The 27,942-nt window shown below is 52.7% G+C and overlaps 2 protein-coding genes across 5 annotated transcripts in view; both read right to left on the reverse strand.

The window, feature by feature from the left end:
• mthfd1l (methylenetetrahydrofolate dehydrogenase (NADP+ dependent) 1 like) overlaps window positions 1-19,041 on the reverse strand; it is a 230,782-nt gene extending 211,741 nt beyond the window's left edge. For 2 of the 4 annotated variants that reach the window (XM_041182706.1, XM_041182705.1), the window contains exon 1: window positions 18,496-18,763. In XM_041182706.1, coding sequence (XP_041038640.1) covers window positions 18,496-18,698 — 203 coding nt within the window. In that variant the 5' untranslated portion in view covers window positions 18,699-18,763. Of the gene's footprint in view, window positions 1-18,495; window positions 18,764-18,925 lie in introns of those variants that run through there. The other 2 variants (XM_041182708.1, XM_041182707.1) reach the window with 2 other exon arrangements.
• Window positions 19,042-22,433: 3,392 nt separating this feature from the next.
• On the reverse strand, window positions 22,434-25,857 carry LOC121275425. The gene is made up of 5 exons (XM_041183011.1): window positions 25,842-25,857; window positions 24,407-24,790; window positions 24,079-24,245; window positions 23,575-23,803; window positions 22,434-22,537 (listed from the first exon to the last, which is right to left on the reverse strand). Exons 2-5 carry the CDS (start codon window positions 24,627-24,629, stop codon window positions 22,500-22,502), a joined length of 657 nt encoding a protein of 218 aa, XP_041038945.1. The 5' UTR covers window positions 24,630-24,790; window positions 25,842-25,857; the 3' UTR covers window positions 22,434-22,499.
• Between the last annotated feature and the right edge of the window lie 2,085 nt (window positions 25,858-27,942).

Below are 27,942 nucleotides of genomic sequence, written 5' to 3' on the forward strand. Positions count from 1 at the left end.
CAAATCAGGGCCCCATGAACCCTTGTCTCCCCCCCCTCAAATCAGGGCCCCATGAACCTTTCTCTCCCCCATCAAATCAGGGCCCCATGAACCCTTTCTCTCCCCCCCTCAAATCAGGGGCCCCATGAACCCTTGCTCTCCCCCCCACAATCAGGGCCCCATGAACACTTTCTCTCCCCCCCGTCAAATCAGTGCCCCATGAACCCTTTCTCTACCCCCCCCCTAAATCAGTGCCCCATGAAACCTTTCTCTCCACCCATCAAATCTGGGCCCCATGAACCCTTTCTCTCCCCTACTCAAATCAGGGCCCCATGAACCCTTTCTCTCCCCCCACTCAAATCAGGGCCCCATGAACCCTTTCTCTCCCCCCCTCAAATCAGGGCCCCATGAACCCTTTCTCTCCATCCCCCCTCAAATCTGGGCCCCATGAACTTTTCTCTCCCTCCCTCAAATCAGGGACCCATGAACCTTTCTCTCCCCCCCCTCAAATCAAGGCCCCATGAACTCTTTCTCTCCCCCCAACCTCCTCAAATCAGGGCCCCATGAACCCTTTCTCTCGCCCCTTCAAATCAGGGCTCCATGAACCCTTTCTCTCACCCCCGTCAAATCAGGCCCCCATGAACCCTTTCTCTCCCCCAATCCTCAAAGCAGGGCCCCATGAACCCGTTCTCTCCCCTCCCTCAAATCAGGGCCCCATGAACCCTTGCTCTCCACCCCCCCCCACCTCAAATCAGGGCACAATGAACCCTTTCTCTCTCTCTCTGACCCACCCCCACCATCCCCGCCCCCACTACCACCACCACCTTCAGGGCCCCATGAACCCTTTCTCTCCCCCCCCAAATCAGGGCCCCATGAACCCTTTCTCTCCACCCCTCCCCTCAAATCAGGGCCCCATGAACCCTTTCTCTCCCCCCCCCAAATCAGGGCCCCATGAACCCTTTCTCTCCACCCCCCCCTCAAATCAGGGCCCCATGAACACTTTCTCCCCCCCCCCCTCAAATCAGGGCCCCATGAACCCTTTCTCTCCCCACCTCAAATCAGGGCCCAATGAACCCTTTCTCTCCCCCCTCATATCAGAGCCCCATGAACCCTTTCTCTCCCCCCACTCAAATCTGGGCCCAATGAACCCTTTCTCTCCAACCCCCCCCTCAAATCAGGGCCCCATGAACACTTTCTCTCCCCCCCCCCCTCAAATCAGGGCCCCATGAACACTTTCTCTCCCCCACCCCATCAAATCAGAGCCCAATGAACCCTTTCTCTCCCCCCTCATATCAGAGCCCCATGAACCCTTTCTCTCCCCCCACTCAAATCTGGGCCCCATGAACCCTTTCTCACAACCCCCTCAAAACAGGGCCCCATGAACCCTTTCTCTCCCCCACCTCAAATCAGGGCACAATGAACCCTTTCTCTCTCTCTCTGACCCACCCCCACCATCCCCGCCCCCACCACCACCACCATCTTCAGGGCCCCATGAACCCTTTCTCTCCCCACCTCAAATCAGGGCCCCATAAACCCTTTCTCTCCCCCCCCAAATCAGGGCCCCATGAACACTTTCTCTCCACCCCCCCCCCCCTCAAATCAGGGCCCCATGAACACTTTCTCTCCCCCCCCTCAAATCAGGGCCCCATGAACACTTTCTCTCCCCCCCCTCAAATCAGGGCCCCATGAACCCTTTCTCTCTCTACCACCCACCCCGCCACCACTACCACCACCATCAGGGCCCCATGAAGCCTTTCTCTCTCCCCACCCTCATATCACAGCCCATGAACCCTTTCTCTCCCCCAACTCCTCAAATCATGGGCCAATGAACCCTTTCTCTCCGCCCCCCCCCCCCCCTCAAATCAGGGCCCCATGAACCCTTTCTCCAACCCTCAAATCAGGGCCCCATGAATCCTTTCTCTCTGCCCCCTCAAATCAGAGCCCCATGAATGCTTTCTCTCCCCTGCCTCAAATCAGGGCTCCATGAACCCTTTCTCTCCCCCACCCCATCAAATCAGGGCCCCATGAACCCATTCTCTCTCTCCCCCCTCAAATCAGGCCCCCATGATCCCTTTCTCTCCCCCCATCCTCAAATCAGGGCCCCATGAACCCTTTCTCTCCCCTCCCTCAAATCAGGGCCCCATAAACCCTTTCTCTCCCCTCCCTCAAATCAGGGCCCCATGAATCCTTTCTCCCCATCCCATCAAATCAGGGCCCCATGAATCCTTTCTCTTCCCCCCTCCTTTAAATCAGGGCCCCATGAACCCTTTCTCTCCCCCCCCCCTCAAATCAGGGCCCCATGAACCCTTTCTCTAGCTCTCCCCCCCACCACCACCATCAGGGCTCCATGAACTGTTTCTCTCCCCCCCTCAAATCAGGGCCCCATGAACCCTTTCTCTCCCCCATCCTCAAATCAGGGCCCCATGAACCCTTTCTCTCCCCCCTCATATCAGAGCCCCATGAACCCTTTCTCTCCCCCCCTCCTCAAATCAGGGCCCATGAACCCCTTTCTCTCCCCCCACTCTTCAAATCAGGGCCCATGAACCCTTTCTCTTCCCCCACTCCTCAAATCAGGGCCCAATGAACCCTTTCTCTCCCCCCCCTCCTCAAATCAGGGCCCCATGAACCCTTTCTCTCCCCCCTCCTCAAATCAGGGCCCCATGAACCCTTTCTCCCCCCCCCTCAAATCAAGGCCCCATGAACCTTTCTCTCCCCCATCAAATCAGGGCCCCATGAACCCTTTCTCTCCCCCCTTAAATCAGGGGCCCATGAACCCTTGCTCTCCCCCCCACAAATCAGGGCCCCATGAACCCTTTCTCTCCCCCCCGTCAAATCAGTGCCCCATGAACCCATTCTCTACCCCCCCCCCCAAATCAGTGCCCCATGAAACCTTTCTCTCCACCCATCAAATCTGGGCCCCATGAACCCTTTCTCTCCCCCACTCAAATCCGGGCCCCATGAACCCTTTCTCTCCCCCATCCTCAAATCAGGGCCCCATGAACCCTTTCTCTCCCCCCCCCCCTCAAATCAGGGCCCCATGAACCCTTTCTCTCCCCTCTCATATCAGAGCCCCATGAACCCTTTCTCTCCCCCCCTCCTCAAATCAGGGCCCATGAACCCCTTTCTCTCCCCCCACTCTTCAAATCAGGGCCCATGAACCCCTTTCTCTTCCCCCACTCCTCAAATCAGGGCCCAATGAACCCTTTCTCTCCCCCCCCCTCCTCAAATCAGGGCCCCATGAACCCTTTCTCTCCCCCCTCCTCAAATCAGGGCCCCATGAACCCTTTCTCCCCCCCCTCAAATCAGGGCCCCATGGACCTTTCTCTCCCCCATCAAATCAGGGCCCCATGAACCCTTTCTCTCCCCCCCTCAAATCAGGGCCCCATGAACCCTTGCTCTCCCCCCCACAAATCAGGGCCCCATGAACCCTTTCTCTCCCCCCCGTCAAATCAGTGCCCCATGAACCCTTTCTCTACCCCCCCCCTAAATCAGTGCCCCATGAAACCTTTCTCTCCACCCATCAAATCTGGGCCCCATGAACCCTTTCTCTCCCCTACTCAAATCAGGGCCCCATGAACCCTTTCTCTCCCCCCACTCAAATCAGGGCCCCATGAACCCTTTCTCTCCCCCCCTCAAATCAGGGCCCCATGAACCCTTTCTCTCCATCCCCCCTCAAATCTGGGCCCCATGAACTTTTCTCTCCCCCCCTCAAATCAGGGCCCAATGAACCCTTTCTCTCCCCCCTCATATCAGAGCCCCATGAACCCTTTCTCTCCCCCCACTCAAATCTGGGCCCCATGAACCCTTTCTCACACCCCCCTCAAAACAGGGCCCCATGAACCCTTTCTCTCCCCCACCTCAAATCAGGGCACAATGAACCCTTTCTCTCTCTCTCTGACCCACCCCCACCATCCCCGCCCCCACCACCACCACCACCTTCAGGGCCCCATGAACCCTTTCTCTCCCCACCTCAAATCAGAGCCCCATAAACCCTTTCTCTACCCCCCCCCAAATCAGGGCCCCATGAACCCTTTCTCTCCAACCCCCCCCTCAAATCAGGGCCCCATGAACACTTTCTCTCCCCCCCTCAAATCAGAGCCCATGAACCCTTTCTCTCTCTCTCTGACCCACCCCCACCATCCCCGCCCCCACCACCACCACCACCTTCAGGGCCCCATGAACCCTTTCTCTCCCCACCTCAAATCAGGGCCCCATAAACCCTTTCTCACCCCCCCCCAAATCAGGGCCCCATGAATCCTTTCTCTCCGCCCCCACAAATCAGAGCCCCATGAACGCTTTCTCTCCCCTGCCTCAAATCAGGGCTCCATGAACCCTTTCTCTCCCCCACCCCATCAAATCAGGGCCCCATGAACCCTTTCTCTCTCTCCCCCCTCAAATCAGGCCCCCATGCACCCTTTCTCTCCCCCCATCCTCAAAGCAGGGCCCCATGAACCCTTTCTCTCCCCCCCCCCCTCAAATCAGGGCCCCATGAACCCTTTCTCGCCCCTCCCTCAAATCAGGCCCCATAAACCCTTTCTCCCCATCCCCTCAAATCAGGGCCCCATGAATCCTTTCTCCCCATCCCCTCAAATCAGGGCCCCATGAATCCTTTCTCTTCCCCCCCCCCTTCAAATCAGGGCCCCATGAACCCTTTCTCTCCCCCCCCTCAAATCAGGGCCCCATGAACCCTTTCTCTCCCCCCCCTCAAATCAGGGCCCCATGAACCCTTTCTCTCCCCCCCTCCTCAAATCAGGGCCCATGAACCCCTTTCTCTCCCCCCCTCATATCAGAGCCCCATGAACCCTTTCTCTCCCCCCACTCAAATCTGGGCCCAATGAATCCTTTCTCTCCAACGCCCCCCTCAAATCAGGGCCCCATGAACACTTTCTCTCCCCCCCCTCAAATCAGGGCCCCATGAACACTTTCTCTCCCCCCCCTCAAATCAGGGCCCAATGAACCCTTTCTCTCCCCCCTCATATCAGAGCCCCATGAACCCTTTCTCTCCCCCCACTCAAATCTGGGCCCCATGAACCCTTTCTCACACCCCCCTCAAAACAGGGCCCCATGAACCCTTTCTCTCCCCCACCTCAAATCAGGGCACAATGAACCCTTTCTCTCTCTCTCTGACCCACCCCCACCATCCCCGCCCCCACCACCACCACCATCTTCAGGGCCCCATGAACCCTTTCTCTCCCCACCTCAAATCAGGGCCCCATAAACCCTTTCTCTCCCCCCCCAAATCAGGGCCCCATGAACACTTTCTCTCCACCCCCCCCCTCAAATCAGGGCCCCATGAACACTTTCTCTCCCCCCCCTCAAATCAGGGCCCCATGAACACTTTCTCTCCCCCCCCTCAAATCAGGGCCCAATGAACCCTTTCTCTCTCTACCCCCCACCCCGCCACCACTACCACCACCATCAGGGCCCCATGAAGCCTTTCTCTCTCCCCACCCTCATATCACAGCCCATGAACCCTTTCTCTCCCCCAACTCCTCAAATCAGGGCCCAATGAACCCTTTCTCTCCGTCCCCCCCGCCCCTCAAATCAGGGCCCCATGAACCCTTTCTCCAACCCTCAAATCAGGGCCCCATGAATCCTTTCTCTCTGCCCCCTCAAATCAGAGCCCCATGAACGCTTTCTCTCCCCTGCCTCAAATCAGGGCTCCATGAACCCTTTCTCTCCCCCACCCCATCAAATCAGGGCCCCATGAACCCTTTCTCTCTCTCCCCCCTCAAATCAGGCCCCCATGATCCCTTTCTCTCCCCCCATCCTCAAATCAGGGCCCCATGAACCCTTTCTCTCCCCTCCCTCAAATCAGGGCCCCATAAACCCTTTCTCTCCCCTCCCTCAAATCAGGGCCCCATGAATCCTTTCTCCCCATCCCATCAAATCAGGGCCCCATGAATCCTTTCTCTTCCCCCCCTCCTTCAAATCAGGGCCCCATGAACCCTTTCTCTCCCCCCCCCCTCAAATCAGGGCCCCATGAACCCTTTCTCTAGCTCTCCCCCCCCCACCACCACCATCAGGGCTCCATGAACTGTTTCTCTCCCCCCCTCAAATCAGGGCCCCATGAACCCTTTCTCTCCCCCCCGTCAAATCAGTGCCCCATGAACCCTTTCTCTACCCCCCCCCCTAAATCAGTGCCCCATGAAACCTTTCTCTCCACCCATCAAATCTGGGCCCCATGAACCCTTTCTCTCCCCCACTCAAATCAGGGCCCCATGAACCCTTTCTCTCCCCCATCCTCAAATCAGGGCCCCATGAACCCTTTCTCTCCCCCCCCCTCAAATCAGGGCCCCAGGAACCCCTTTCTCTCCCCTCTCATATCAGAGCCCCATGAACCCTTTCTCTCTCCCCCCCTCCTCAAATCAGGGCCCATGAACCCCTTTCTCTCCCCCCAAATCAGGGCCCCATGAACCCTTTCTCTCCCCCCACTCCTCAAATCAGGGCCCAATGAACCCTTTCTCTCCCCCCCCCCTCCTCAAATCAGGGCCCCATGAACCCTTTCTCTCCCCCCTCCTCAAATCAGGGCCCCATGAACCCTTTCTCCCCCCCCCTCAAATCAGGGCCCCATGAACCTTTCTCTCCCCCATCAAATCAGGGCCCCATGAACCCTTTCTCTCCCCCCCTCAAATCAGGGCCCCATGAACCCTTGCTCTCCCCCCCACAAATCAGGGCCCCATGAACCCTTTCTCTCACCCCGTCAAATCAGTGCCCCATGAACCCTTTCTCTACCCCCCCCCTAAATCAGTGCCCCATGAAACCTTTCTCTCCACCCATCAAATCTGGGCCCCATGAACCCTTTCTCTCCCCTACTCAAATCAGGGCCCCATGAACCCTTTCTCTCCCCCCACTCAAATCAGGGCCCCATGAACCCTTTCTCTCCCCCCCTCAAATCAGGGCCCCATGAACCCTTTCTCTCCATCCCCCCTCAAATCTGGGCCCCATGAACTTTTCTCTCCCTCCCTCAAATCAGGGACCCATGAACCCTTTTTCTTCCCCCCCCTCAAATCAAGGCCCCATGAACCCTTTCTCTCCCCCCAACCTCCTCAAATCAGGGCCCCATGAACCCTTTCTCTCGCCCCTTCAAATCAGGGCTCCATGAACCCTTTCTCTCACCCCCGTCAAATCAGGCCCCCATGAACACTTTCTCTCCCCCAATCCTCAAAGCAGGGCCCCATGAACACTTTCTCTCCCCTCCCTCAAATCAGGGCCCCATGAACCCTTGCTCTCCCCCCTCAAATCAGAGCCCCATGAACCCTTTCTCTCTCTCTCCCCCCCACCCCGCCACCACTACCACCACCATCAGGGCCCCATGAAGCCTTTCTCTCTCCCCACCCTCATATCAGAGCCCATGAACCCTTTCTCTCCCCCAACTCCTCAAATCAGGGCCCAATGAACCCTTTCTCTCCGCCCCCCACCCCTCCTCAAATCAGGGCCCCATGAACCCTTTCTCCAACCCTCAAATCAGGGCCCCATGAATCCTTTCTCTCTGCCCCCTCAAATCAGAGCCCCATGAACGCTTTCTCTCCCCTGCCTCAAATCAGGGCTCCATGAACCCTTTCTCTCCCCCACCCCATCAAATCAGGGCCCCATGAACCCTTTCTCTCTCTCCCCCCTCAAATCAGGCCCCCATGATCCCTTTCTCTCCCCCCATCCTCAAATCAGGGCCCCATGAACCCTTTCTCTCCCCTCCCTCAAATCAGGGCCCCATAAACCCTTTCTCTCCCCTCCCTCAAATCAGGGCCCCATGAATCCTTTCTCCCCATCCCATCAAATCAGGGCCCCATGAATCCTTTCTCTTCCCCCCCTCCTTCAAATCAGGGCCCCATGAACCCTTTCTCTCCCCCCCCCTCAAATCAGGGCCCCATGAACCCTTTCTCTAGCTCTCCCCCCCACCACCACCATCAGGGCTCCATGAACTGTTTCTCTCCCCCCCTCAAATCAGGGCCCCATGAACCCTTTCTCTCCCCCATCCTCAAATCAGGGCCCCATGAACCCTTTCTCTCCCCCCCCTCAAATCAGGGCCCCATGAACCCTTTCTCTCCCCCCTCATATCAGAGCCCCATGAACCCTTTCTCTCCCCCCTCCTCAAATCAGGGCCCATGAACCCCTTTCTCTCCCCCCACTCTTCAAATCAGGGCCCATGAACCCTTTCTCTCCCCCCACTCCTCAAATCAGGGCCCAATGAACCCTTTCTCTCCCCCCCCCTCCTCAAATCAGGGCCCCATGAACCCTTTCTCTCCCCCCTCCTCAAATCAGGGCCCCATGAACCCTTTCTCCCCCCCCTCAAATCAAGGCCCCATGAACCTTTCTCTCCCCCATCAAATCAGGGCCCCATGAACCCTTTCTCTCCCCCCCTCAAATCAGGGCCCCATGAACCCTTGCTCTCCCCCCCACAAATCAGGGCCCCATGAACCCTTTCTCTCCCCCCCTCAAATCAGGGCCCCATGAACCCTTTCTCTCCCCCCCCGTCAAATCAGTGCCCCATGAACCCTTTCTCTACCCCCCCCCCCTAAATCAGTGCCCCATGAAACCTTTCTCTCCACCCATCAAATCTGGGCCCCATGAACCCTTTCTCTCCCCCACTCAAATCAGGGCCCCATGAACCCTTTCTCTCCCCCATCCTCAAATCAGGGCCCCATGAACCCTTTCTCTCCCCTCCCCCTCAAATCAGGGCCCCATGAACCCTTTCTCTCCCCTCTCATATCAGAGCCCCATGAACCCTTTCTCTCCCCCCCTCCTCAAATCAGGGCCCATGAACCCCTTTCTCTCCCCCCACTCTTCAAATCAGGGCCCCATGAACCATTTCTCTCCCCCCACTCCTCAAATCAGGGCCCAATGAACCCTTTCTCTCCCCCCCCCCTCCTCAAATCAGGGCCCCATGAACCCTTTCTCTCCCCCCTCCTCAAATCAGGGCCCCATGAACCCTTTCTCCCCCCCCTCAAATCAGGGCCCCATGAACCTTTCTCTCCCCCATCAAATCAGGGCCCCATGAACCCTTTCTCTCCCCCCCTCAAATCAGGGCCCCATGAACCCTTGCTCTCCCCCCCACAAATCAGGGCCCCATGAACCCTTTCTCTCCCCCCCGTCAAATCAGAGCCCCATGAACCCTTTCTCTACCCCCCCCCTAAATCAGTGCCCCATGAAACCTTTCTCTCCACCCATCAAATCTGGGCCCCATGAACCCCTTTCTCTCCCCTACTCAAATCAGGGCCCCATGAACCCTTTCTCTCCCCCCACTCAAATCAGGGCCCCATGAACCCTTTCTCTCCCCCCCTCAAATCAGGGCCCCATGAACCCTTTCTCTCCATCCCCCCTCAAATCTGGGCCCCATGAACTTTTCTCTCCCTCCCTCAAATCAGGGACCCATGAAAACTTTCTCTTGCCCCCCCTCAAATCAAGGCCCCATGAACCCTTTCTCTCCCCCCAACCTCCTCAAATCAGGGCCCCATGAACCCTTTCTCTCGCCCCTTCAAATCAGGGCTCCATGAACCCTTTCTCTCACCCCCGTCAAATCAGGCCCCCATGAACCCTTTCTCTCCCCCAATCCTCAAAGCAGGGCCCCATGAACCCGTTCTCTCCCCTCCCTCAAATCAGGGCCCCATGAACCCTTGCTCTCCCCCCTCAAATCAGAGCCCCATGAACCCTTTCTCTCTCTCTCCCCCCCCCACCCCGCCACCACTACCACCACCATCAGGGCCCCATGAACCCTTTCTCTCCCCCCACCTCAAATCTGGGCTCCATGAACCTTTTCTCTCCCCCCTCAAATCATGGCCCCATGAACCCTTTCTCTCTCCCACCTCAAATCAAGGCCCCATGAACCCTTTCTCTCCCCCCTCCCTCAAATCAGGGCCCCATGAACCCTTTCTCTCCCCCCTCCCTCAAATCAGGGCCCCATGAACCCTTTCTCTCCCCCCCTCAAATCAGGGCCCCATGAAACCTTTCTCTCTCCCCCCCCTTCAAATCAGGGCCCCATGAACCCTTTCTCTCCCCCCCCTTCAAATCAGGACCCCATGAACCCTTTCTCTCCCTCCCTCAAATCAGGGCTCCATGGACCTTTTCTCTCCCCCCCCCACCTCAAATCAGGGCACAATGAACCCTTTCTCTCTCTCTCTGACCCACCCTCACCATCCCCGCCCCCACCACAACCACCACTTTCAGGGCCCCATGAACCCTTTCTCTCCCCACCTCAAATCAGGGCCCCATAAACCCTTTCTCTCCCCCCCACAAATCAGGGCCCAATGAACCCTTTCTCTCCACCCCCCACCCCTCAAATCAGGGCCCCATGAACACTTTCTCTCCCCCCCCCCTCAAATCAGGGCGCCATGAACACTTTCTCACCCCCCCCTCAAATCAGGGCCCAATGAACCCTTTCTCTCCCCCCTCATATCAGAGCCCCATGAACCCTTTCTCTCCCCCCACTCAAATCTGGGCCCCATGAACCCTTTCTCACACCCCCCTCAAAACAGGGCCCCATGAACCCTTTCTCTCCCCCACCTCAAATCAGGGCACAATGAACCCTTTCTCTCTCTCTCTGACCCACCCCCACCATCCCCGCCCCCACCACCACCACCACCTTCAGGGCCCCATGAACCCTTTCTCTCCCCACCTCAAATCAGGGCCCCATAAACCCTTTCTCTACCCCCCCCAAATCAGGGCCCCATGAACCCTTTCTCTCCAACCCCCCCCTCAAATCAGGGCCCCATGAACACTTTCTCTCCCCCCCTCAAATCAGAGCCCATGAACCCTTTCTCTCTCTCTCTGACCCACCCCCACCATCCCCGCCCCCACCACCACCACCACCTTCAGGGCCCCATGAACCCTTTCTCTCCCCCACCTCAAATCAGGGCCCCATAAACCCTTTCTCTCCCCCCCCTAAATCAGGGCCCCATGAATCCTTTCTCTCCGCCCCCACAAATCAGAGCCCCATGAACGCTTTCTCTCCCCTGCCTCAAATCAGGGCTCCATGAACCCTTTCTCTCCCCCACCCCATCAAATCAGGGCCCCATGAACCCTTTCTCTCTCTCCCCCCTCAAATCAGGCCCCCATGCACCCTTTCTCTCCCCCCATCCTCAAAGCAGGGCCCCATGAACCCTTTCTCTCCCCCCCCTCAAATCAGGTCCCCATGAACCCTTTCTCTCCCCTCCCTCAAATCAGGCCCCATAAACCCTTTCTCCCCATCCCCTCAAATCAGGGCCCCATGAATCCTTTCTCCCCATCCCCTCAAATCAGGGCCCCATGAATCCTTTCTCTTCCCCCCCCCCTTCAAATCAGGGCCCCATGAACCCTTTCTCTCCCCCCCCCTCAAATCAGGGCCCCATGAACCCTTTCTCTCCCCCCCTCCTCAAATCAGGGCCCATGAACCCCTTTCTCTCTCCCCCTCTTCAAATCAGGGCCCATGAACCCTTTCTCTCCCCCCACTCCTCAAATCAGGGCCCAATGAACCCTTTCTCTCCCCCCCCTCCTCAAATCAGGGCCCCATGAACCCTTTCTCTCCCCCCCCTCAAATCAGGGCCCCATGAACCCTTCCCCCCCCCCCTCAAATCAAGGCCCCATGAACCTTTCTCTCCCCCATCAAATCAGGGCCCCATGAACGCTTTCTCTCCCCCCCTCAAATCAGGGCCCCATGAACCCTTTCTCTCCCCCCCACAAATCAGGGCCCCATGAACCCTTTCTCTCCCCCCCGTCAAATCAGTGCCCCATGAACCCTTCCTCTACCCCCCCCCTCTAAATCAGGGCCCCATGAACCCTTAATCTCCCCCCCCCCTCAAATCAGGGCCCCATGAACCCTTTCTCTTCCATTCCCTTCAAATCTGGGCCCCATGAACCCTTTCTCTCCCCCCGCCTCAAATCAGGGCCCTATGAACCCTTTCTCTCTCTCTCTTCCCCCCCTCCCCCTGCCACCGCCCCCCCACACCACCACCACCACCACCATCAGGGCCCCATGAACCCTTTCTTCCCCCCCGCTCAAATCAGGGGCCCATGAACCCTTTCTCTCCCCCCACTCAAATCAGTGCCCCATGAACCCTTTCTCTCTCCCCCCCTCAAATCAGTGCCCCATGAACCCTTTCTCTCCCCCCCTCAAATCAGTTCCCCATGAACCCTTTCTCTCCCCCCCCTCAAATCAGGGGCCCATGAACCTTTTCTCTCCCCCCAGCTCAAATCAGGGGCCCATGAACCCTTTCTCTCCCCCCAATCAAATCAGTGCCCCATGAACCCTTTCTCTCTCCCCCCCTCAAATCAGCGCCGCGTGAACCCTTTCTCTCCCCCCCTCAAATCAGTTCCCCATGAACCCTTTCTCTCCCCCCACTCAAATCAGGGCCCCATGAACCCTTTCTCTCCCCCCCCCTCAAATCAGGGCACCATGAGTCCTTTCTCTCCCCCCCCCTCAAATCAGGGCCCCATGAACCCTTTCTCTCCCCCCACTCCTCAAATCAGGGCCCCATGAAACCTTTCGCTTCCCCTCCCTTCAAATCTGGGCCCCATGAACCCTTTCTCACACCCCCCTCAAAACAGGGCCCCATGAAACCTTTCTCTCCCCCATCTCAAATCAGGGCCCAATGAACCCTTTCTTTCTCTCCCACCCTTAAATCAGGGCCGCATGAACCCTTTCTCTCCCCCCTCAAATCAGTTCCCCGTGAACCCTTTCTCTCCCCCCTCCTCAAATCAGGGCCCCATGAACCCTTTCTCTCCCCCCCTCAAATCAGGGCCCCATGAACCCTTGCTCTCCCCCCCACAAATCAGGGCCCCATGAACCCTTTCTCTCCCCCCCGTCAAATCAGTGCCCCATGAACCCTTTCTCTACCACCCCCCCTAAATCAGTGCCCCATGAAACCTTTCTCTCCCCCCATCAAATCAGGGCCCTATGAACCCTTTCTCTCCCCCCCCCCCTCAAATCAGGGCCCCATGAACCCTTTCTCTCCACCCCCCCTCAAATCTGGGCCCCATGAACTTTTTTCTCCCTCCCTCAAATCAGGGACCCATGAACCCTTTCTCTTCCCCCCCTCAAATCAAGGCCCCATGAACCCTTTCTCTCCCCCCACCCTCCTCAAATCAGGGCCCCATGAACCCTTTCTCTCGCCCCCTCAAATCAGGGCTCCATGAACCCTTTCTCTCACCCCCGTCAAATCAGGCCCCCATGAACCCTTTCTCTCCCCCCATCCTCAAAGCAGGGCCCCATGAACCCTTTCTCTCCCCCCCCTCAAATCAAGGCCCCATGAACCCTTTCTCTCCCCTCCCTCAAATCAGGACCCCATGAACCCTTGCTCTCCCCCCTCAAATCAGAGTCCCATGAACCCTTTCTCTCTCTCTCCCCCCCACCCCGCCACCACTACCACCACCATCAGGGCCCCATGAACCCTTTCTCTCCCCCCACCTCAAATCTGGGCTCCATGAACCTTTTCTCTCCCCCCTCAAATCATCGCCCCATGAACCCTTTCTCTCCCCCACCTCAAATCAGGGCCCCATGAACCCTTTCTCTCCCCCTTCCCTCAAATCAGGGCGCCATGAACCCTTTCTCTCCCCCTCACCCTTCAAATCAGGGCCCTATGAACCCTTTCTCTCCCCCCCTCAAATCAGGGCCCCATGAACCCTTTCTCTCCCCCCCCCCTCAAATCAGGGCCCCATGAACCCTTTCTTTGCCCCCTTCAAATCAGGACCCCATGAACCCTTTCTCTCCCCCCCTCAAATCAGGGCCCCATGAACCCTTTCTCTCCCTCCCTCAAATCAGTGCTCCATGGACCTTTTCTCTTCCCCCCCCCCACCTCAAATCAGGGCACAATGAACCCTTTCTCTCTCTCTCTGACCCACCCCCACCATCCCCGCCCCCACTACCACCACCACCTTCAGGGCCCCATGAACCCTTTCTCTCCCCCCCCAAATCAGGGCCCCATGAACCCTTTCTCTCCACCCCTCCCCTCAAATCAGGGCCCCATGAACACTTTCTCCCCCCCCCCTCAAATCAGGGCCCCATGAACCCTTTCTCTCCCCACCTCAAATCAGGGCCCAATGAACCCTTTCTCTCCCCCCTCATATCAGAGCCCCATGAACCCTTTCTCTCCCCCCACTCAAATCTGGGCCCAATGAACCCTTTCTCTCCACCCCCCCCCCCCCACCCCCTCAAATCAGGGCCCCATGAACCCTTTCTCTCCCCACCTCAAATCAGGGCGCCATAAACCCTTTCTCTCCCCCCCCCAAATCAGGGCCCAATGAACCCTTTCTCTCCAACCCCCCCCTCAAATCAGGGCCCCATGAACACTTTCTCTCCCCCCCCTCAAATCAGGGCCCCATGAACACTTTCTCTCCCCCCCCCTCAAATCAGGGCCCAATGAACCCTTTCTCTCCCCCCTCATATCAGAGCCCCATGAACCCTTTCTCTCCCCCCACTCAAATCTGGGCCCCATGAACCCTTTCTCACGCCCCCCTCAAAACAGGGCCCCATGAACCCTTTCTCTCCCCCACCTCAAATCAGGGCACAATGAACCCTTTCTCTCCCCACCTCAAATCAGGGCCCCATAAACCCTTTCTCTCCCCCCCAAAATCAGGGCCCCATGAACACTTTCTCTCCACCCCCCCCCCCTCAAATCAGGGCCCCATGAACACTTTCTCTCCCCCCCCTCAAATCAGGGCCCCATGAACACTTTCTCTCCCCCCCTCAAATCAGGGCCCAATGAACCCTTTCTCTCTCTACCCCCCACCCCGCCACCACTACCACCACCATCAGGGCCCCATGAAGCCTTTCTCTCTCCCCACCCTCATATCAGAGCCCATGAACCCTTTCTCTCCCCCAACTCCTCAAATCAGGGCCCAATGAACCCTTTCTCTCCGCCCCCCCCCCCCCCCTCCTCAAATCAGGGCCCCATGAACCCTTTCTCCAACCCTCAAATCAGGGCCCCATGAATCCTTTCTCTCTGCCCCCTCAAATCAGAGCCCCATGAACGCTTTCTCTCCCCTGCCTCAAATCAGGGCTCCATGAACCCTTTCTCTCCCCCACCCCATCAAATCAGGGCCCCATGAACCCTTTCTCTCTCTCCCCCCTCAAATCAGGCCCCCATGATCCCTTTCTCTCCCCCCATCCTCAAATCAGGGCCCCATGAACCCTTTCTCTCCCCTCCCTCAAATCAGGGCCCCATAAACCCTTTCTCCCCATCCCCTCAAATCAGGGCCCCATGAATCCTTTCTCCCCATCCCCTCAAATCAGGGCCCCATGAATCCTTTCTCTCCCCCCCCCTCAAATCAGGGCCCCATGAACCCTTTCTCTAGCTCTCCCCCCCACCACCACCATCAGGGCTCCATGAACTGTTTCTCTCCCCCCCTCAAATCAGGGCCCCATGAACCCTTTCTCTCCCCCATCCTCAAATCAGGGCCCCATGAACCCTTTCTCTCTCTCTCCCCCCCACCCCGCCACCACTACCACCACCATCAGGGCCCCATGAACCCTTTCTCTCCCCCCCCTCAAATCAGGGTCCCATGAACCCTTTCTCTCCCCTCTCATATCAGAGCCCCATGAACCCTTTCTCTCCCCCCCTCCTCAAATCAGGGCCCATGAACCCCTTTCTCTCCCCCCACTCTTCAAATCAGGGCCCATGAACCCTTTCTCTCCCCCCACTCCTCAAATCAGGGCCCAATGAACCCTTTCTCTCCCCCGCCTCCTCAAATCAGGGCCCCATGAACCCTTTCTCTCCCCCCTCCTCAAATCAGGGCCCCATGAACCCTTTCTCCCCCCCCCTCAAATCAGGGCCCCATGAACCTTTCTCTCCCCCATCAAATCAGGGCCCCATGAACCCTTTCTCTCCCCCCCTCAAATCAGGGCCCCATGAACCCTTGCTCTCCCCCCCACAAATCAGGGCCCCATGAACCCTTTCTCTCCCCCCCGTCAAATCAGTGCCCCATGAACCCTTTCTCTACCCCTCCCCTAAATCAGTGCCCCATGAAACCTTTCTCTCCACCCATCAAATCTGGGCCCCATGAACCCTTTCTCTCCCCTACTCAAATCAGGGCCCCATGAACCCTTTCTCTCCCCCCACTCAAATCAGGGCCCCATGAACCCTTTCTCTCCCCCCCTCAAATCAGGGCCCCATGAACCCTTTCTCTCCACCCCCCCTCAAATCTGGGCCCCATGAACTTTTCTCTCCCTCCCTCAAATCAGGGACCCATGAACCCTTTCTCTTCCCCCCCCTCAAATCAAGGCCCCATGAACCCTTTCTCTCCCCCCAACCTCCTCAAATCAGGGCCCCATGAACCCTTTCTCTCGCCCCTTCAAATCAGGGCTCCATGAACCCTTTCTCTCCCCCAATCCTCAAAGCAGGGCCCCATGAACCCTTTCTCTCCCCTCCCTCAAATCAGGGCCCCATGAACCCTTGCTCTCCCCCCTCAAATCAGAGCCCCATGAACCCTTTCTCTCTCTCTCCCCCCCACCCCGCCACCACTACCACCACCATCAGGGCCCCATGAACCCTTTCTCTCCCCCCACCTCAAATCTGGGCTCCATGAACCTTTTCTCTCCCCCCTCAAATCATGGCCCCATGAACCCTTTCTCTCTCCCACCTCAAATCAAGGCCCCATGAACCCTTTCTCTCCCCCCTCCCTCAAATCAGGGCCCCATGAACCCTTTCTCTCCCCCCTCCCTCAAATCAGGGCCCCATGAACCCTTTCTCTCCCCCCCTCAAATCAGGGCCCCATGAAACCTTTCTCTCACCCCCCCTTCAAATCAGGGCCCCATGAAACCTTTCTCTCACCCCCCCTTCAAATCAGGGCCCCATGAACCCTTTCTCTCCCCCCCCTTCAAATCAGGACCCCATGAACCCTTTCTCTCCCTCCCTCAAATCAGGGCTCCATGGACCTTTTCTCTCCCCCCCCACCTCAAATCAGGGCACAATGAACCCCTTCTCTCTCTCTCTGACCCACCCCCACCATCCCCGCCCCCACCACAACCACCACCTTCAGGGCCCCATGAACCCTTTCTCTCCCCACCTCAAATCAGGGCCCCATAAACCCTTTCTCTCCCCCCCACAAATCAGGGCCCAATGAACCCTTTCTCTCCACCCCCCCCCCCCCTCAAATCAGGGCCCCATGAACACTTTCTCACCCCCCCTCAAATCAGGGCCCAATGAACCCTTTCTCTCCCCCCTCATATCAGAGCCCCATGAACCCTTTCTCTCCCCCCCACTCAAATCTGGGCCCCATGAACCCTTTCTCACACCCCCCTCAAAACAGGGCCCCATGAACCCTTTCTCTCCCCCACCTCAAATCAGGGCACAATGAACCCTTTCTCTCTCTCTCTGACCCACCCCCACCATCCCCGCCCCCACCACCACCACCACCTTCAGGGCCCCACGAACCCTTTCTCTCCCCACCTCAAATCAGGGCCCCATAAACCCTTTCTCTACCCCCCCCAAATCAGGGCCCCATGAACCCTTTCTCTCCAACCCCCCCCCCTCAAATCAGGGCCCCATGAACACTTTCTCTCCCGCCCTCAAATCAGAGCCCATGAACTCTTTCTCTCTCTCTCTGACCCACCCCCACCATCCCCGCCCCCACCACCACCACCACCTTCAGGGCCCCATGAACCCTTTCTCTCCCCACCTCAAATCAGGGCCCCATAAACCCTTTCTCTCCCCCCCCCAAATCAGGGCCCCATGAATCCTTTCTCTCCGCCCCCACAAATCAGAGCCCCATGAACGCTTTCTCTCCCCTGCCTCAAATCAGGGCTCCATGAACCCTTTCTCTCCCCCACCCCATCAAATCAGAGCCCCATGAACCCTTTCTCTCTCTCCCCCCTCAAATCAGGCCCCCATGCACCCTTTCTCTCCCCCCATCCTCAAAGCAGGGCCCCATGAACCCTTTCTCTCCCCCCCCCTCAAATCAGGGCCCCATGAACCCTTTCTCTCCCCCCCCCCCTCAAATCAGGGCCCCATGAACCCTTTCTCTCCCCTCCCTCAAATCAGGCCCCATAAACCCTTTCTCCCCATCCCCTCAAATCAGGGCCCCATGAATCCTTTCTCCCCATCCCCTCAAATCAGGGCCCCATGAATCCTTTCTCTTCCCCCCCCCCTTCAAATCAGGGCCCCATGAACCCTTTCTCTCCCCCCCCCCCTCAAATCAGGGCCCCATGAACCCTTTCTCTCCCCCCCCCTCAAATCAGGGCCCCATGAAACCTTTCTCTACCCCCCCCCCCTCAAACCAAGGCCCCATGAACACTTTCTCTACCCCCCACCCTCAAATCAGGGCCCCATGAACCCTTTCTCTCTCTCCCCCCACCCCCACCATCACCGTAACCGTAACCATCAGGGCCCCATAAGCCTTTTCTCTCTCTCTTCCACCCTCAGGACCTTCTAACCACTCCCATACCTCTCCCAGGCTCCCTTCATACCCCTTTCTCCCACTCTAGACACCTTTAAACCCTTAACCCCATCGGAACTCCTTTAACACCCTCTCTCCCCACCCCGGACTCCTTTAAAAAACGCCGGCCTGAAGCTTTGATGTGCTCTGTTCCCACGCGGGCTCTGGGTTTACCTGACGCTCCTCATCAGCCCAGTGCCTGGGGGTTGCCTGCCGGGTCCGGATCTTGTCACAGGTCCCTGCTTAACGCCGATAGCTGGCAACTGTTGAGCGCAGCCCCGGGAACCGGCTGGCAGCCAGTACCAGCCAGGTCCTCCTCCGGTCAAAGCCTCCGCCACCGCCGCCCCCCGGCTTCTCGCCGCCCGCAACGACCACATGGCTCGAGCTCAGATTCGAACAAAAAAACGCGCACGAGCAGCTCGAGACTACTCGACGGGCTGTAACCACGCCCCTCCCATTTGGCGTGGCCAATCATGGGCCCCGCCCCTTTGCCCTGAATTGACTTCGCCCCTTCGATACGGGTTGCGCCCCTCCGTCCCTTGGGCACGCCCCCTTCCGGCCCTCTTAAAGGGGACATGTTCCCCACCTTAGCCTTAGCACCAACCTCCTCTCATACCCCAAGCAGCTGCTTCAGTCTGTTCTCAGGCCAAGAGTTTTTAAAGTGTGGTTGATCCCCCTTCTTCAGTTCTCTGCCCGAAGACTGGTCCGACCCACAGCGCTGCGATCTTGGTTGATCCTTCTCGTCTTTATTAATCTTAAAGCCTTGTTGCATCATTCTGGTGGGACTCGAGCTTCAAAAGCATGTGATCCTCCTACTACCTATGACATACATCAGTTTTAATCACCAAACCACATATCGCATCGCACCGAGTGGTATACCACTGCTGCACTTTCTCTGCAACATTTCAATGTTATTTGAATTGCCTTCACATGTCTTTCGCAAGCTCAGGGCGTTGCAAAATGCCTTATAACTGGTAACGTGCCTGTGAATTGTACTCTTTGCTATAATGTAGGAAACGGGACAGCAAACTTGCACACAGCAAGTTTCCATAAACAGCAATGTGGCAATGACCAGTGTCAGGCAATGACCATCTCCAACAAGAGAGAATCGAACCATCACCCCTTGATGTTCAATGGCATTACCATCACTGAATCCTCCACTACCAACATCCTGGGGGTTATCATTGTCCAGAAACTGAACTGGACTAGCCATATAAATACTGTGGCTACAAGAGCAGGTCAGAGGCTAGGAATCATGCAACGAGTCACTCACCTCCTGACTCCCCAAAGCCTGTCCACCAACCACAAGGCACAAGTCAGGAGTGTGATGGAATACTCCCCACTTGCCTGGATGAGTGCAGCTCGCACACTCAAGAAGCTTGACATCATCCAGGACAAAGCAGCCCGCTTGACTGGCACCACATCCACAAACCTTCGCTCCCTCCAACACCGATGCACAGTGGCAGCAGTGTGTACCATCAACAAGGTGCACTGCAGGAACTCACCAACTCTCCTTAGACAGCACCTTCCAAACCCACAACCACTACTATCTGGAAGGACAAGGACAGCAGATAGATGGGAACACCACCACCTGGAAGTTCCTCTCCAAGTCACTCACCATCCTGACTTGGAAATATATCACCATCCCTTCACTGTCACTGGGTCAAGATCCTGAAACTCCCTCCCTAATAGCACTGCAGGTGTACCTACACCACATGGACTGCAGTGGTTCAAGGCAGCTCACCATCATCTTCTCAAGGGAAATTATGAACGGGCAATAAATGGTGACTTAGCCATCAACGCCCACATCCGATGAATGAATTTACAAAAGATAGTCGTTTGCTAGTACAGAACTTGAGTATTGTTGAAAAAAGACAAATGTTGAAGCTTTTCATCTTGCTTTCACCAGGACACTTTGCAAGAATAATATAAGGGGAAAACAATTTATACTGTATGTGAAGAGAGTGCTGATTGGTTGGCAAGTGTACTCTGATTGGTAGAGGCGTTGACATGGAGAATGCACCAGTGATGGTAGCTGACAGTTAACTGCCAAGCATTGTTTGAAATTTAAACCAGGCAACCTGACCCTGATTAGTCAAGGCATTGCCCTGAGGAATGAATCAGCGAATAGCTGTCACTTATTTTGTTTTGTTCTTTCTGTCTGCAAAGAGCAGGGCCCTCTATGTTAATATAGGTATCAAGCAAACTCATGAACGGGCCTAAATCAGTCACTTTCGGCCCTGAAAAGCACCTCAGAATACCCTGAAAGGGCAATGTATCTTGAAAGTTTGAGCAACAGGTGAAGCTGGCTGTTTTGTGCTGCTACTATGCTGTAGCAATACAAGTGGTATTCTCCACTAATAGGATGCTGCCACCAAGCCAAAAAGAGGTTCTGCCTATCACACAAATGAATAATGTGGTAAATGAATTTCAATGCCAGTGTGATACTAGTTATTATGATTGGGGGATTATATCAAACTGCATGTCCCTTCTACTGTTCGCAATGGGCAAGGTACAGACCGTACCCAACCAGCTCATGATAGCAAAGCTCAAAACACAGTGTCCAACATTAAATGTGATCCTGTGGTTGGACAACATTTGCTAAATAATCCTCAGCATGCTAAGAATTACACTGCCAACCAATTTAAGATTGTCAGTCGGGTTCACAATGTGGTGCATTGACTTGTACTGGACGCTACATATATTAATATACAGGGCCCTGCTCTTTGCAGACAGAAAGAACAAACAAATAAGTGACAGTCATTCACTAACTCATTCCTCAGGGCAATGCCTTGATTAATCAGGGTCAAGCTACCTGGTTTAAATTTCAAACAATGCTTGGCAATTAACTGTCAGTCACCATAACTGGTACATTCTCCATGGCAATATCTCTACCAGTCAGCACTCTCTTCATATACAGTATAAGTTGTTGGCTTGCCATTCTGTTAGTAGCAAATACCACTTGTGTTGCTACTGCTTAGTAGCAACGTAAAGCAGCTAGCTTCACCTGTTGCTCAAGTTTTGGTATTCTTACGAAGTGTTCTGATGATTGCAAGGCAAAAAGCTTCGACATGCCTCTTTTTCGGCAAAAAAAAATAGGAAACTATTTGTTCTGGTGTATTAAAGAACAAGGGCCAGAGCTGCATCATTCAAGAGTGAAATCGCACTTTTTCCAAGTCTGAGACTGATATATTTTTGTTGGATAATGATACGAAGTGATATGGAGCAAAGATGAGTACCATAAATAGGTCAACTGAGCTAATTGAATCATGGAACAGGCTCGAGGGTCTAAATGGTCTCCTCCTATTTCTACTCTAAGGCTAACAGTAACGAAAGACATCAGATATGTGGAGAGACTGAGAAGCTGGGGTTATTTTCCTTAGGTCAGAGAAGATTAAGGGCAGATTTTATCAAGGCGTTTTCAATGAGGGATTCTAATAGACTAGATGGGAAGAAACTGTTCTCGCCAGCAGAAGGCTCAGTACCCAGATAAAATAGATTAAAGAACCAGAGGGGAGATGAATTTTTTTTTATGCGTGCCTTATGTGCCAGAGTGCATTGCTTGAAAACAATGGTAGAAGCAGATTCAATAGTAACGTTCAAAAGGGAATTGGGTAGAGTACACTTGAAAAGGGTAAATTTGCAGTTATGAGGAAAGCAGGGGAATGGGACTACTTGTCCAGCGCTTTCAGATGACCAGCACATGCATTATGGCCAAACAGCCTCCTCCTATCCTGCAAGGTTTTATTATATAAGACGAAAGGATAACTGAGGGAAATAGTTGCCATTTATTACCAGGCACCACAAGGAAGCCTAATGCACCCTCCCAGATGCTTGTAAACCAGAGCAGAGATGTCCCACCCTTTTCTCAGAGGGAGTTGCTGGTTAAGGCACATTAAGCATTTCAGCACTAATCTTGTATAACATTCTTCTTGAAATTTTCTGTATTACACATCATGAGTTCCACTGTTTAAAGTTATTAGTCACATGCAAACTAATTTAATATTATGCATTCCAGCCACAAAATGAGACACGTGCAAACACTTTATTTTCCATTTCTGTCTTCATTCCACAAACATTTGATGCAGAAACATGTGATTAAACGTTTTGCAGACCTTTTTCAGATAATAATGCATAGATTCAGGAATCCTACCTCTAATGTCCTACTTACAAAGAATCTATTTTAAATCTCTGCAAGGTGATGTGGTTATCATGTCTGAAAAACAATATGAAAGTAGTAAAAAGGAGCAACAACATTTCTAGGGCTATTAATCTGTCATTTTTATATTATATTACTATCAAGCCAATTTAAAATGAATAACCGATGAACAATTATAACAACCTGCATCTATGTGGAGCCATTAATATAGTACAACATTCTAATGTGTTCCATTGGAGTGTTACCAAACAATATTTGACACGGAGCCACATAGACATTAGATAAATGGCCACAAGCTTGTCCAAATAAGATTTTCTGGAGAATCTCAAAGGAGGAGAGGTTTAGGGAGAGAACGCCAGACCTTAAGACCGAGGCAGTTGAGGGAACGGCAGCCAATGGTGGCACAATAAAAATAAGGGGGCAAAGGAGGATTTACAAATATTTCAAAGGCTAGAGATAGAGAGGGACAAGACAATAAAAGAATTTGAACGCAAGGCTGATAACAATTGACACCTCCTAGGACCAGTTCAACTGAAGTCCCATCTGGGAGCCGGTCCACTTATTCCAGGCTCAAATAAAAATCAACTGAAAGAAATCAGTCTCTTTCTGGAACAAAACAATGTGTGTGAATGGATGTGCTCTGAATTAATAATTGTGATTTTGAAGCAGACTTTGAAGTTACTATTCTCCATTTGTCCAGACAAAACACTGAATTTTTTTTTATCATGAAAACAGAAATATCACAAAAACACTAACTCAAAAAAGACACCACAATTTTACACATATAATTGAAGTTGTGCTTTCATTTTTCTATTTAGATCTTGGATCTTCTCTGTGATGTAACTATTGACCCTTGCAATCTCTTTCCAGACAACCTCCTCACTCATCCCGTTTGTGCGGAGGTGGTGGGCGAAACATGCTGCAAATATAAATGAGTATAGAAGGGAGGAAAAAAAATTACTTATTGAAACCTTTAAAGTCACAACTAATAAAAAGGGGACATCCATGACAGTGAGAATGTGAGAATTTAAAAAAACCTACATCAGAAACATGGAACATGAATGCAATTTAAAATCAAGTGTTTGTGAGGTTACCTTTGAGTGCACTCAGCTTCCTTGGCGAGAGTGGGGGTTTTGCCCTGGGAGGAGTATCACCAGCGTTAATGAAGTGGAGACACTCTCCCCCATAGATGGAACTATCCCTGAGCACAGTGGATCCCCAGATGGCAACAGCCAGGGACTTGACAAATAAGGAATTGGTTCTCTGATTGCAAATGGACCACCACTGGGACTCAGGGATCTCAATACCCCCCTGCAATTGCACCTGTGGGAAAAAATCAGAGACATATCAGTATCGTGCATGCAAGATTTGAAAATAATACAGATTAAATCACTGTAAGTACTTGACATGTATACAGATATCTTTAAACATAATTATAAATATATTTTAATTATACATAATTAAGACTCACTGATTGATTTGACAAAAGGCAAGTTTAATATTCCATTCAGCACCTATCATAGCCATCACTTTTAAAGGTGCTTTTGCATGAACTGGCAATGATTTTTGTATACTTGGAGAATTGATAGAATCAATACCTTCCCATCAATTGGAGTGTATAGTTGATCCTCATGCATGCTTGCCTGCCAAGCCATCAAAATTGTTGCGGACACTTCACTCTTCACGTACATGGGCAGTTTTGTTGCACCAAGAAGTGTGGTCCTGAGCTGTGTTGCCACATTGAGAGGCTGGCGCAGTCCTCTTGCTGCAACGGGAAGCAAAACAAAAAGTTCATTATTCTTATATAAGAGTTTGGGGTGACAATAGATCTTATCATCTTTTTCCAACCAGAGGAAAGCATCTCTTTCAGCACTGAAAGAAATGTGCAATGTAACATAAAAATTGCAGTTTATATAAATATATTACCCTGCCTGAAGGCAACAAGAATTTCTTCTTGAAGGCAAAAGTTAAGCGTAGAAATCTCCTCCAACTTCTCCTGGAGGACTTCCTTCTCCGCTTCCAACCTCCCAAGCTTAACAAGCAGCTCTTCCTGCTCCACTTCCAACCTCCCAATCCTAACAAGCAGTTCTTTGCAGCACTGGGCCGGTTTCATCACCTGCCTTTGGGAAAGCAAGGGAGAGACTTTCATTGAGGCACAGGGTGCTCTGCAATGGCCTCCAGTTGTGTCTAGGGTCAGGAAGCATCAACTCTTAAGGGCAACTTCACCATCCCCTTTCTCATCAGCCACCTGCCCATGATGGACTCCAGTTGCTTGATTCGGGTGTCCTCTGCTCGGGCTGACTTCGCCTTCTATCAGAAAATGAAAATAAAATATTTAAAAATTTTTTTTACAGTAATTGACAATGGTGATGTGACCAGATTTGTAAGTTCCATACACTCTTTATAGCTAGACATTTAATTGTCCATGTGATAATAAAATTTTAAACTATGGCGATGAAAAACAATGTGTAGATAGCTGCTGGAGAATATATACCCTGCCTGTATCTGCATCTTTCACTTCCTTTTTTGCTCTGAGAGTTGAGAGGGGAACATCATTATCACTGCTGTCCATTTCAACCTTTGGGACCCTTAGTCTCAAGCTGCATTCCATTTTAAGTTGGATATCTTTGCAGGATTCTGCAGGCAGAGAGCAAAAATAACTTCACATGCCTCAGAAAATCACACACTGATCTTGCCAAGGCTTGCGGCTTCTCTCGGCAATGGTTGAGAAATCAAATTTTCTTTGTCTCGTTGAGATTTACCTGCAAGCATGAATATCTGAGCTTTACTGAACCTGTCATCCTTTTCTCTGTCCTCCTTCCCTGAGTCATGATCCAGAGAGCCACCAACACTCGCTTGGATCCATTGCTCAATGTAGACCTTGGACTCATAGTGGGACTCAGGACCAAAATGTTTCTTGCTTTCTCCAACACCAGACATGATGGAATTAGATCTAGCACAGAGAAATAGACTAAAATATCTGATTTAAATTAGTGGTGTTAAATAAAATCATGTTTAAAAAATCTTTCTCTTCCCCCAGCTGCAAAAACTAGAGCCACGTCCCCACTATTTCTCTCTCTCCCCAGAAGCAGATTCCATCAAGTCCAGCTTTTAAAGTCTTACTCTCCCCCAGTTGCAAACACCCATGAAGCCCAGGTGAATGAAGCCCAGGTGAAACACTCTCTCTCTCTTCCATGTCCCCCGGTTGTAAAACGTCCATGAACGGCTTTTAAAATCAATCAATCGCGCGCTCTCTCTCTCCTCCCCGCCCGTCCGTTCGCCCGTTACAAACAGTCCATGGAATTAAGTCGCGCTTCCATCTTTAGACTGTCCCTTTAAACTTTTACCTGCTCCAGATTACCTGCTCTGAGCGCGCCCTTTTAACAGCTGCTGATTGACCTGTGCAGTAGCCAGTCAGCGAGCGCAATTGCGGAAGCTTCCGGCCAATCAGAATGCGAGTGGGGCGGTTTTGCATACGGCCAAAGGAGGGGGAGAGAGCTCCAAATCCCGTGCCAAATAGGAAATAAACAATCATAGGCAGCGCCATCTTGGAATAGGTATGGGTGAGCGTGCAGGTAAGGTCAGGAGCCTTAATTTCATTACAACTTTACTGCAATTATTGTTTATAAATTTGGCTCAATCTGATCAGCAAATGTGAGCTATTTTAAAAGGAGCTAAGCAAACTGACTGGCACTTAAACTCATTGCTTGGTGGCCTCCTATGAGAAATCAATTCATATAAATAAGACGTATAGCTAAATTACTATGACTACTGGAATTGTACGAATAACTGTTGGAAGTCCTGAAATTAAAATCATTGTAAAATAAATGACATTTTTTTGGATATGTGAATGAGCCTGTAATTAAATCTACTTGTTGAACAGAACTCATAACGTTACACACATTAAATATACATTCATTTCATCATTACTGCACTCAGGGTGGGACTTACTGATTATTTTAATGCATTGGAATAGTTTTTAATACATATTTAATTGAAGTCTCTGTGATAGCTTCTTGACAAAAGAAAGAAAATTATGCTATCATATTTTTCCTAATATTATTGTGGGATATTTTAAAGCAGGCTTATGTGTGTGTATGGGTTAATTTAATTAACTAGAGACAGGTAGACTGCAAGGTTTAAATTATCAAGAAGTGAGTTGTAAAACCGGCATTTGAAATGAAGATGAGTAAAGCTATAGGGTGAGGTCAACAGATAAGGTGTGAATGAAATTTGCATTTTTAGATAAATGGGAAAGGTGTTTGATTTTCTAAAGGACATGATAAGATTTTTACAACTGGCAAGATAAAAAAGGCAAGTTTATTATATTGATTTTTCCAAAAAGTACTGGCCATTATGATAAAAAAATTATGTTCTGGGAAAAGTAACATCTAACGGCAAGTGGAAACAATGGGATTTACAAATCAAAAGGGATAAAATATATTTAAAGAAGGATGGAAGGCTGTGTGAGGGGTGGCCATGTGAGATCTTGAAAGGTGGCAGTGTGAAACAGACTAGGAGAAAATACCTCTAGTTTCCCTGCAGAAGTTTGCTGTTCCAGTAACCAAAGTTAAAAGCCTTTGGAAGTCTATTGTCCAGTGGGTGCTTGTGGTAAAACTGCTGGATTACTTTATATATTTGGAATCTATTTGGACTGATGCCTTCAAGAGACTGTGTAGATAGGAGTCTGGTTAAGTAGGAATTTTGGGAATTGTTATAACTGTGTAACTGTAATCTTGTGTGTGTTTAAGGTTTTTTCTTCTTTTGTTAATGTTTTGATTTAATCTTTAAAATCTCTAAAGGTGGTAGCGGACTCATTAATTCTGACTCAAGTGCATCAGCTGCAGCAATAGATGCTCATTTATCTTTGTGTATTCAGCTGTTGAAATACTGACCATGCAGTCAAGCTTCAGCACAGCCTCTGCAGTGTTGATATTTTTCAGGTCTCTAATTCCTTCATGGTTTGATTTCAAGACTTTTCTGTTAGACAGTTTGAGGTGTTAGTCTAGGGGTGCGAAACTCTTGGCTTGGGGGCCGGATCTGGCCCATTGCACTTTTTCATCCAGCCCACGGTGAGATGCACGCCCTGCATTCTGGGCCAGCTGCCACCATGTTCTGACGCCTGAGCCTCAGTTGCATTCACCACAGGCCTAGGCAGTGGAGGGAGAGAGAGAGAGACGTGAGTTCCAGGAACAAGAACACAGATCATAGCCAGGAAGCTGCCGGCTGCCAATGGGGTGGTGAAGCGTGAGTAACCCAGGGCAGGGGAAGAAGGGAGCCGGACACCCAGCGCCATTGGCGGCTCAGATCCCATCCCCCTCCCAGCTCCATTGGTGTCCCAGGACAGGGGCTCAGCACCTGCAGCCTGAGGAAGAGGCTGAGGCTCCAGGCCCGGGTGCAGGATGCAGAGACAGATGCCACAAACCCAGGTGGGAGAAAGAGAAAAAGACGATCATTGATTG

This window comes from Carcharodon carcharias, chromosome 2 (genome assembly GCF_017639515.1).
Source record: "Carcharodon carcharias isolate sCarCar2 chromosome 2, sCarCar2.pri, whole genome shotgun sequence".
Taxonomy (NCBI): domain Eukaryota; kingdom Metazoa; phylum Chordata; class Chondrichthyes; order Lamniformes; family Lamnidae; genus Carcharodon; species Carcharodon carcharias.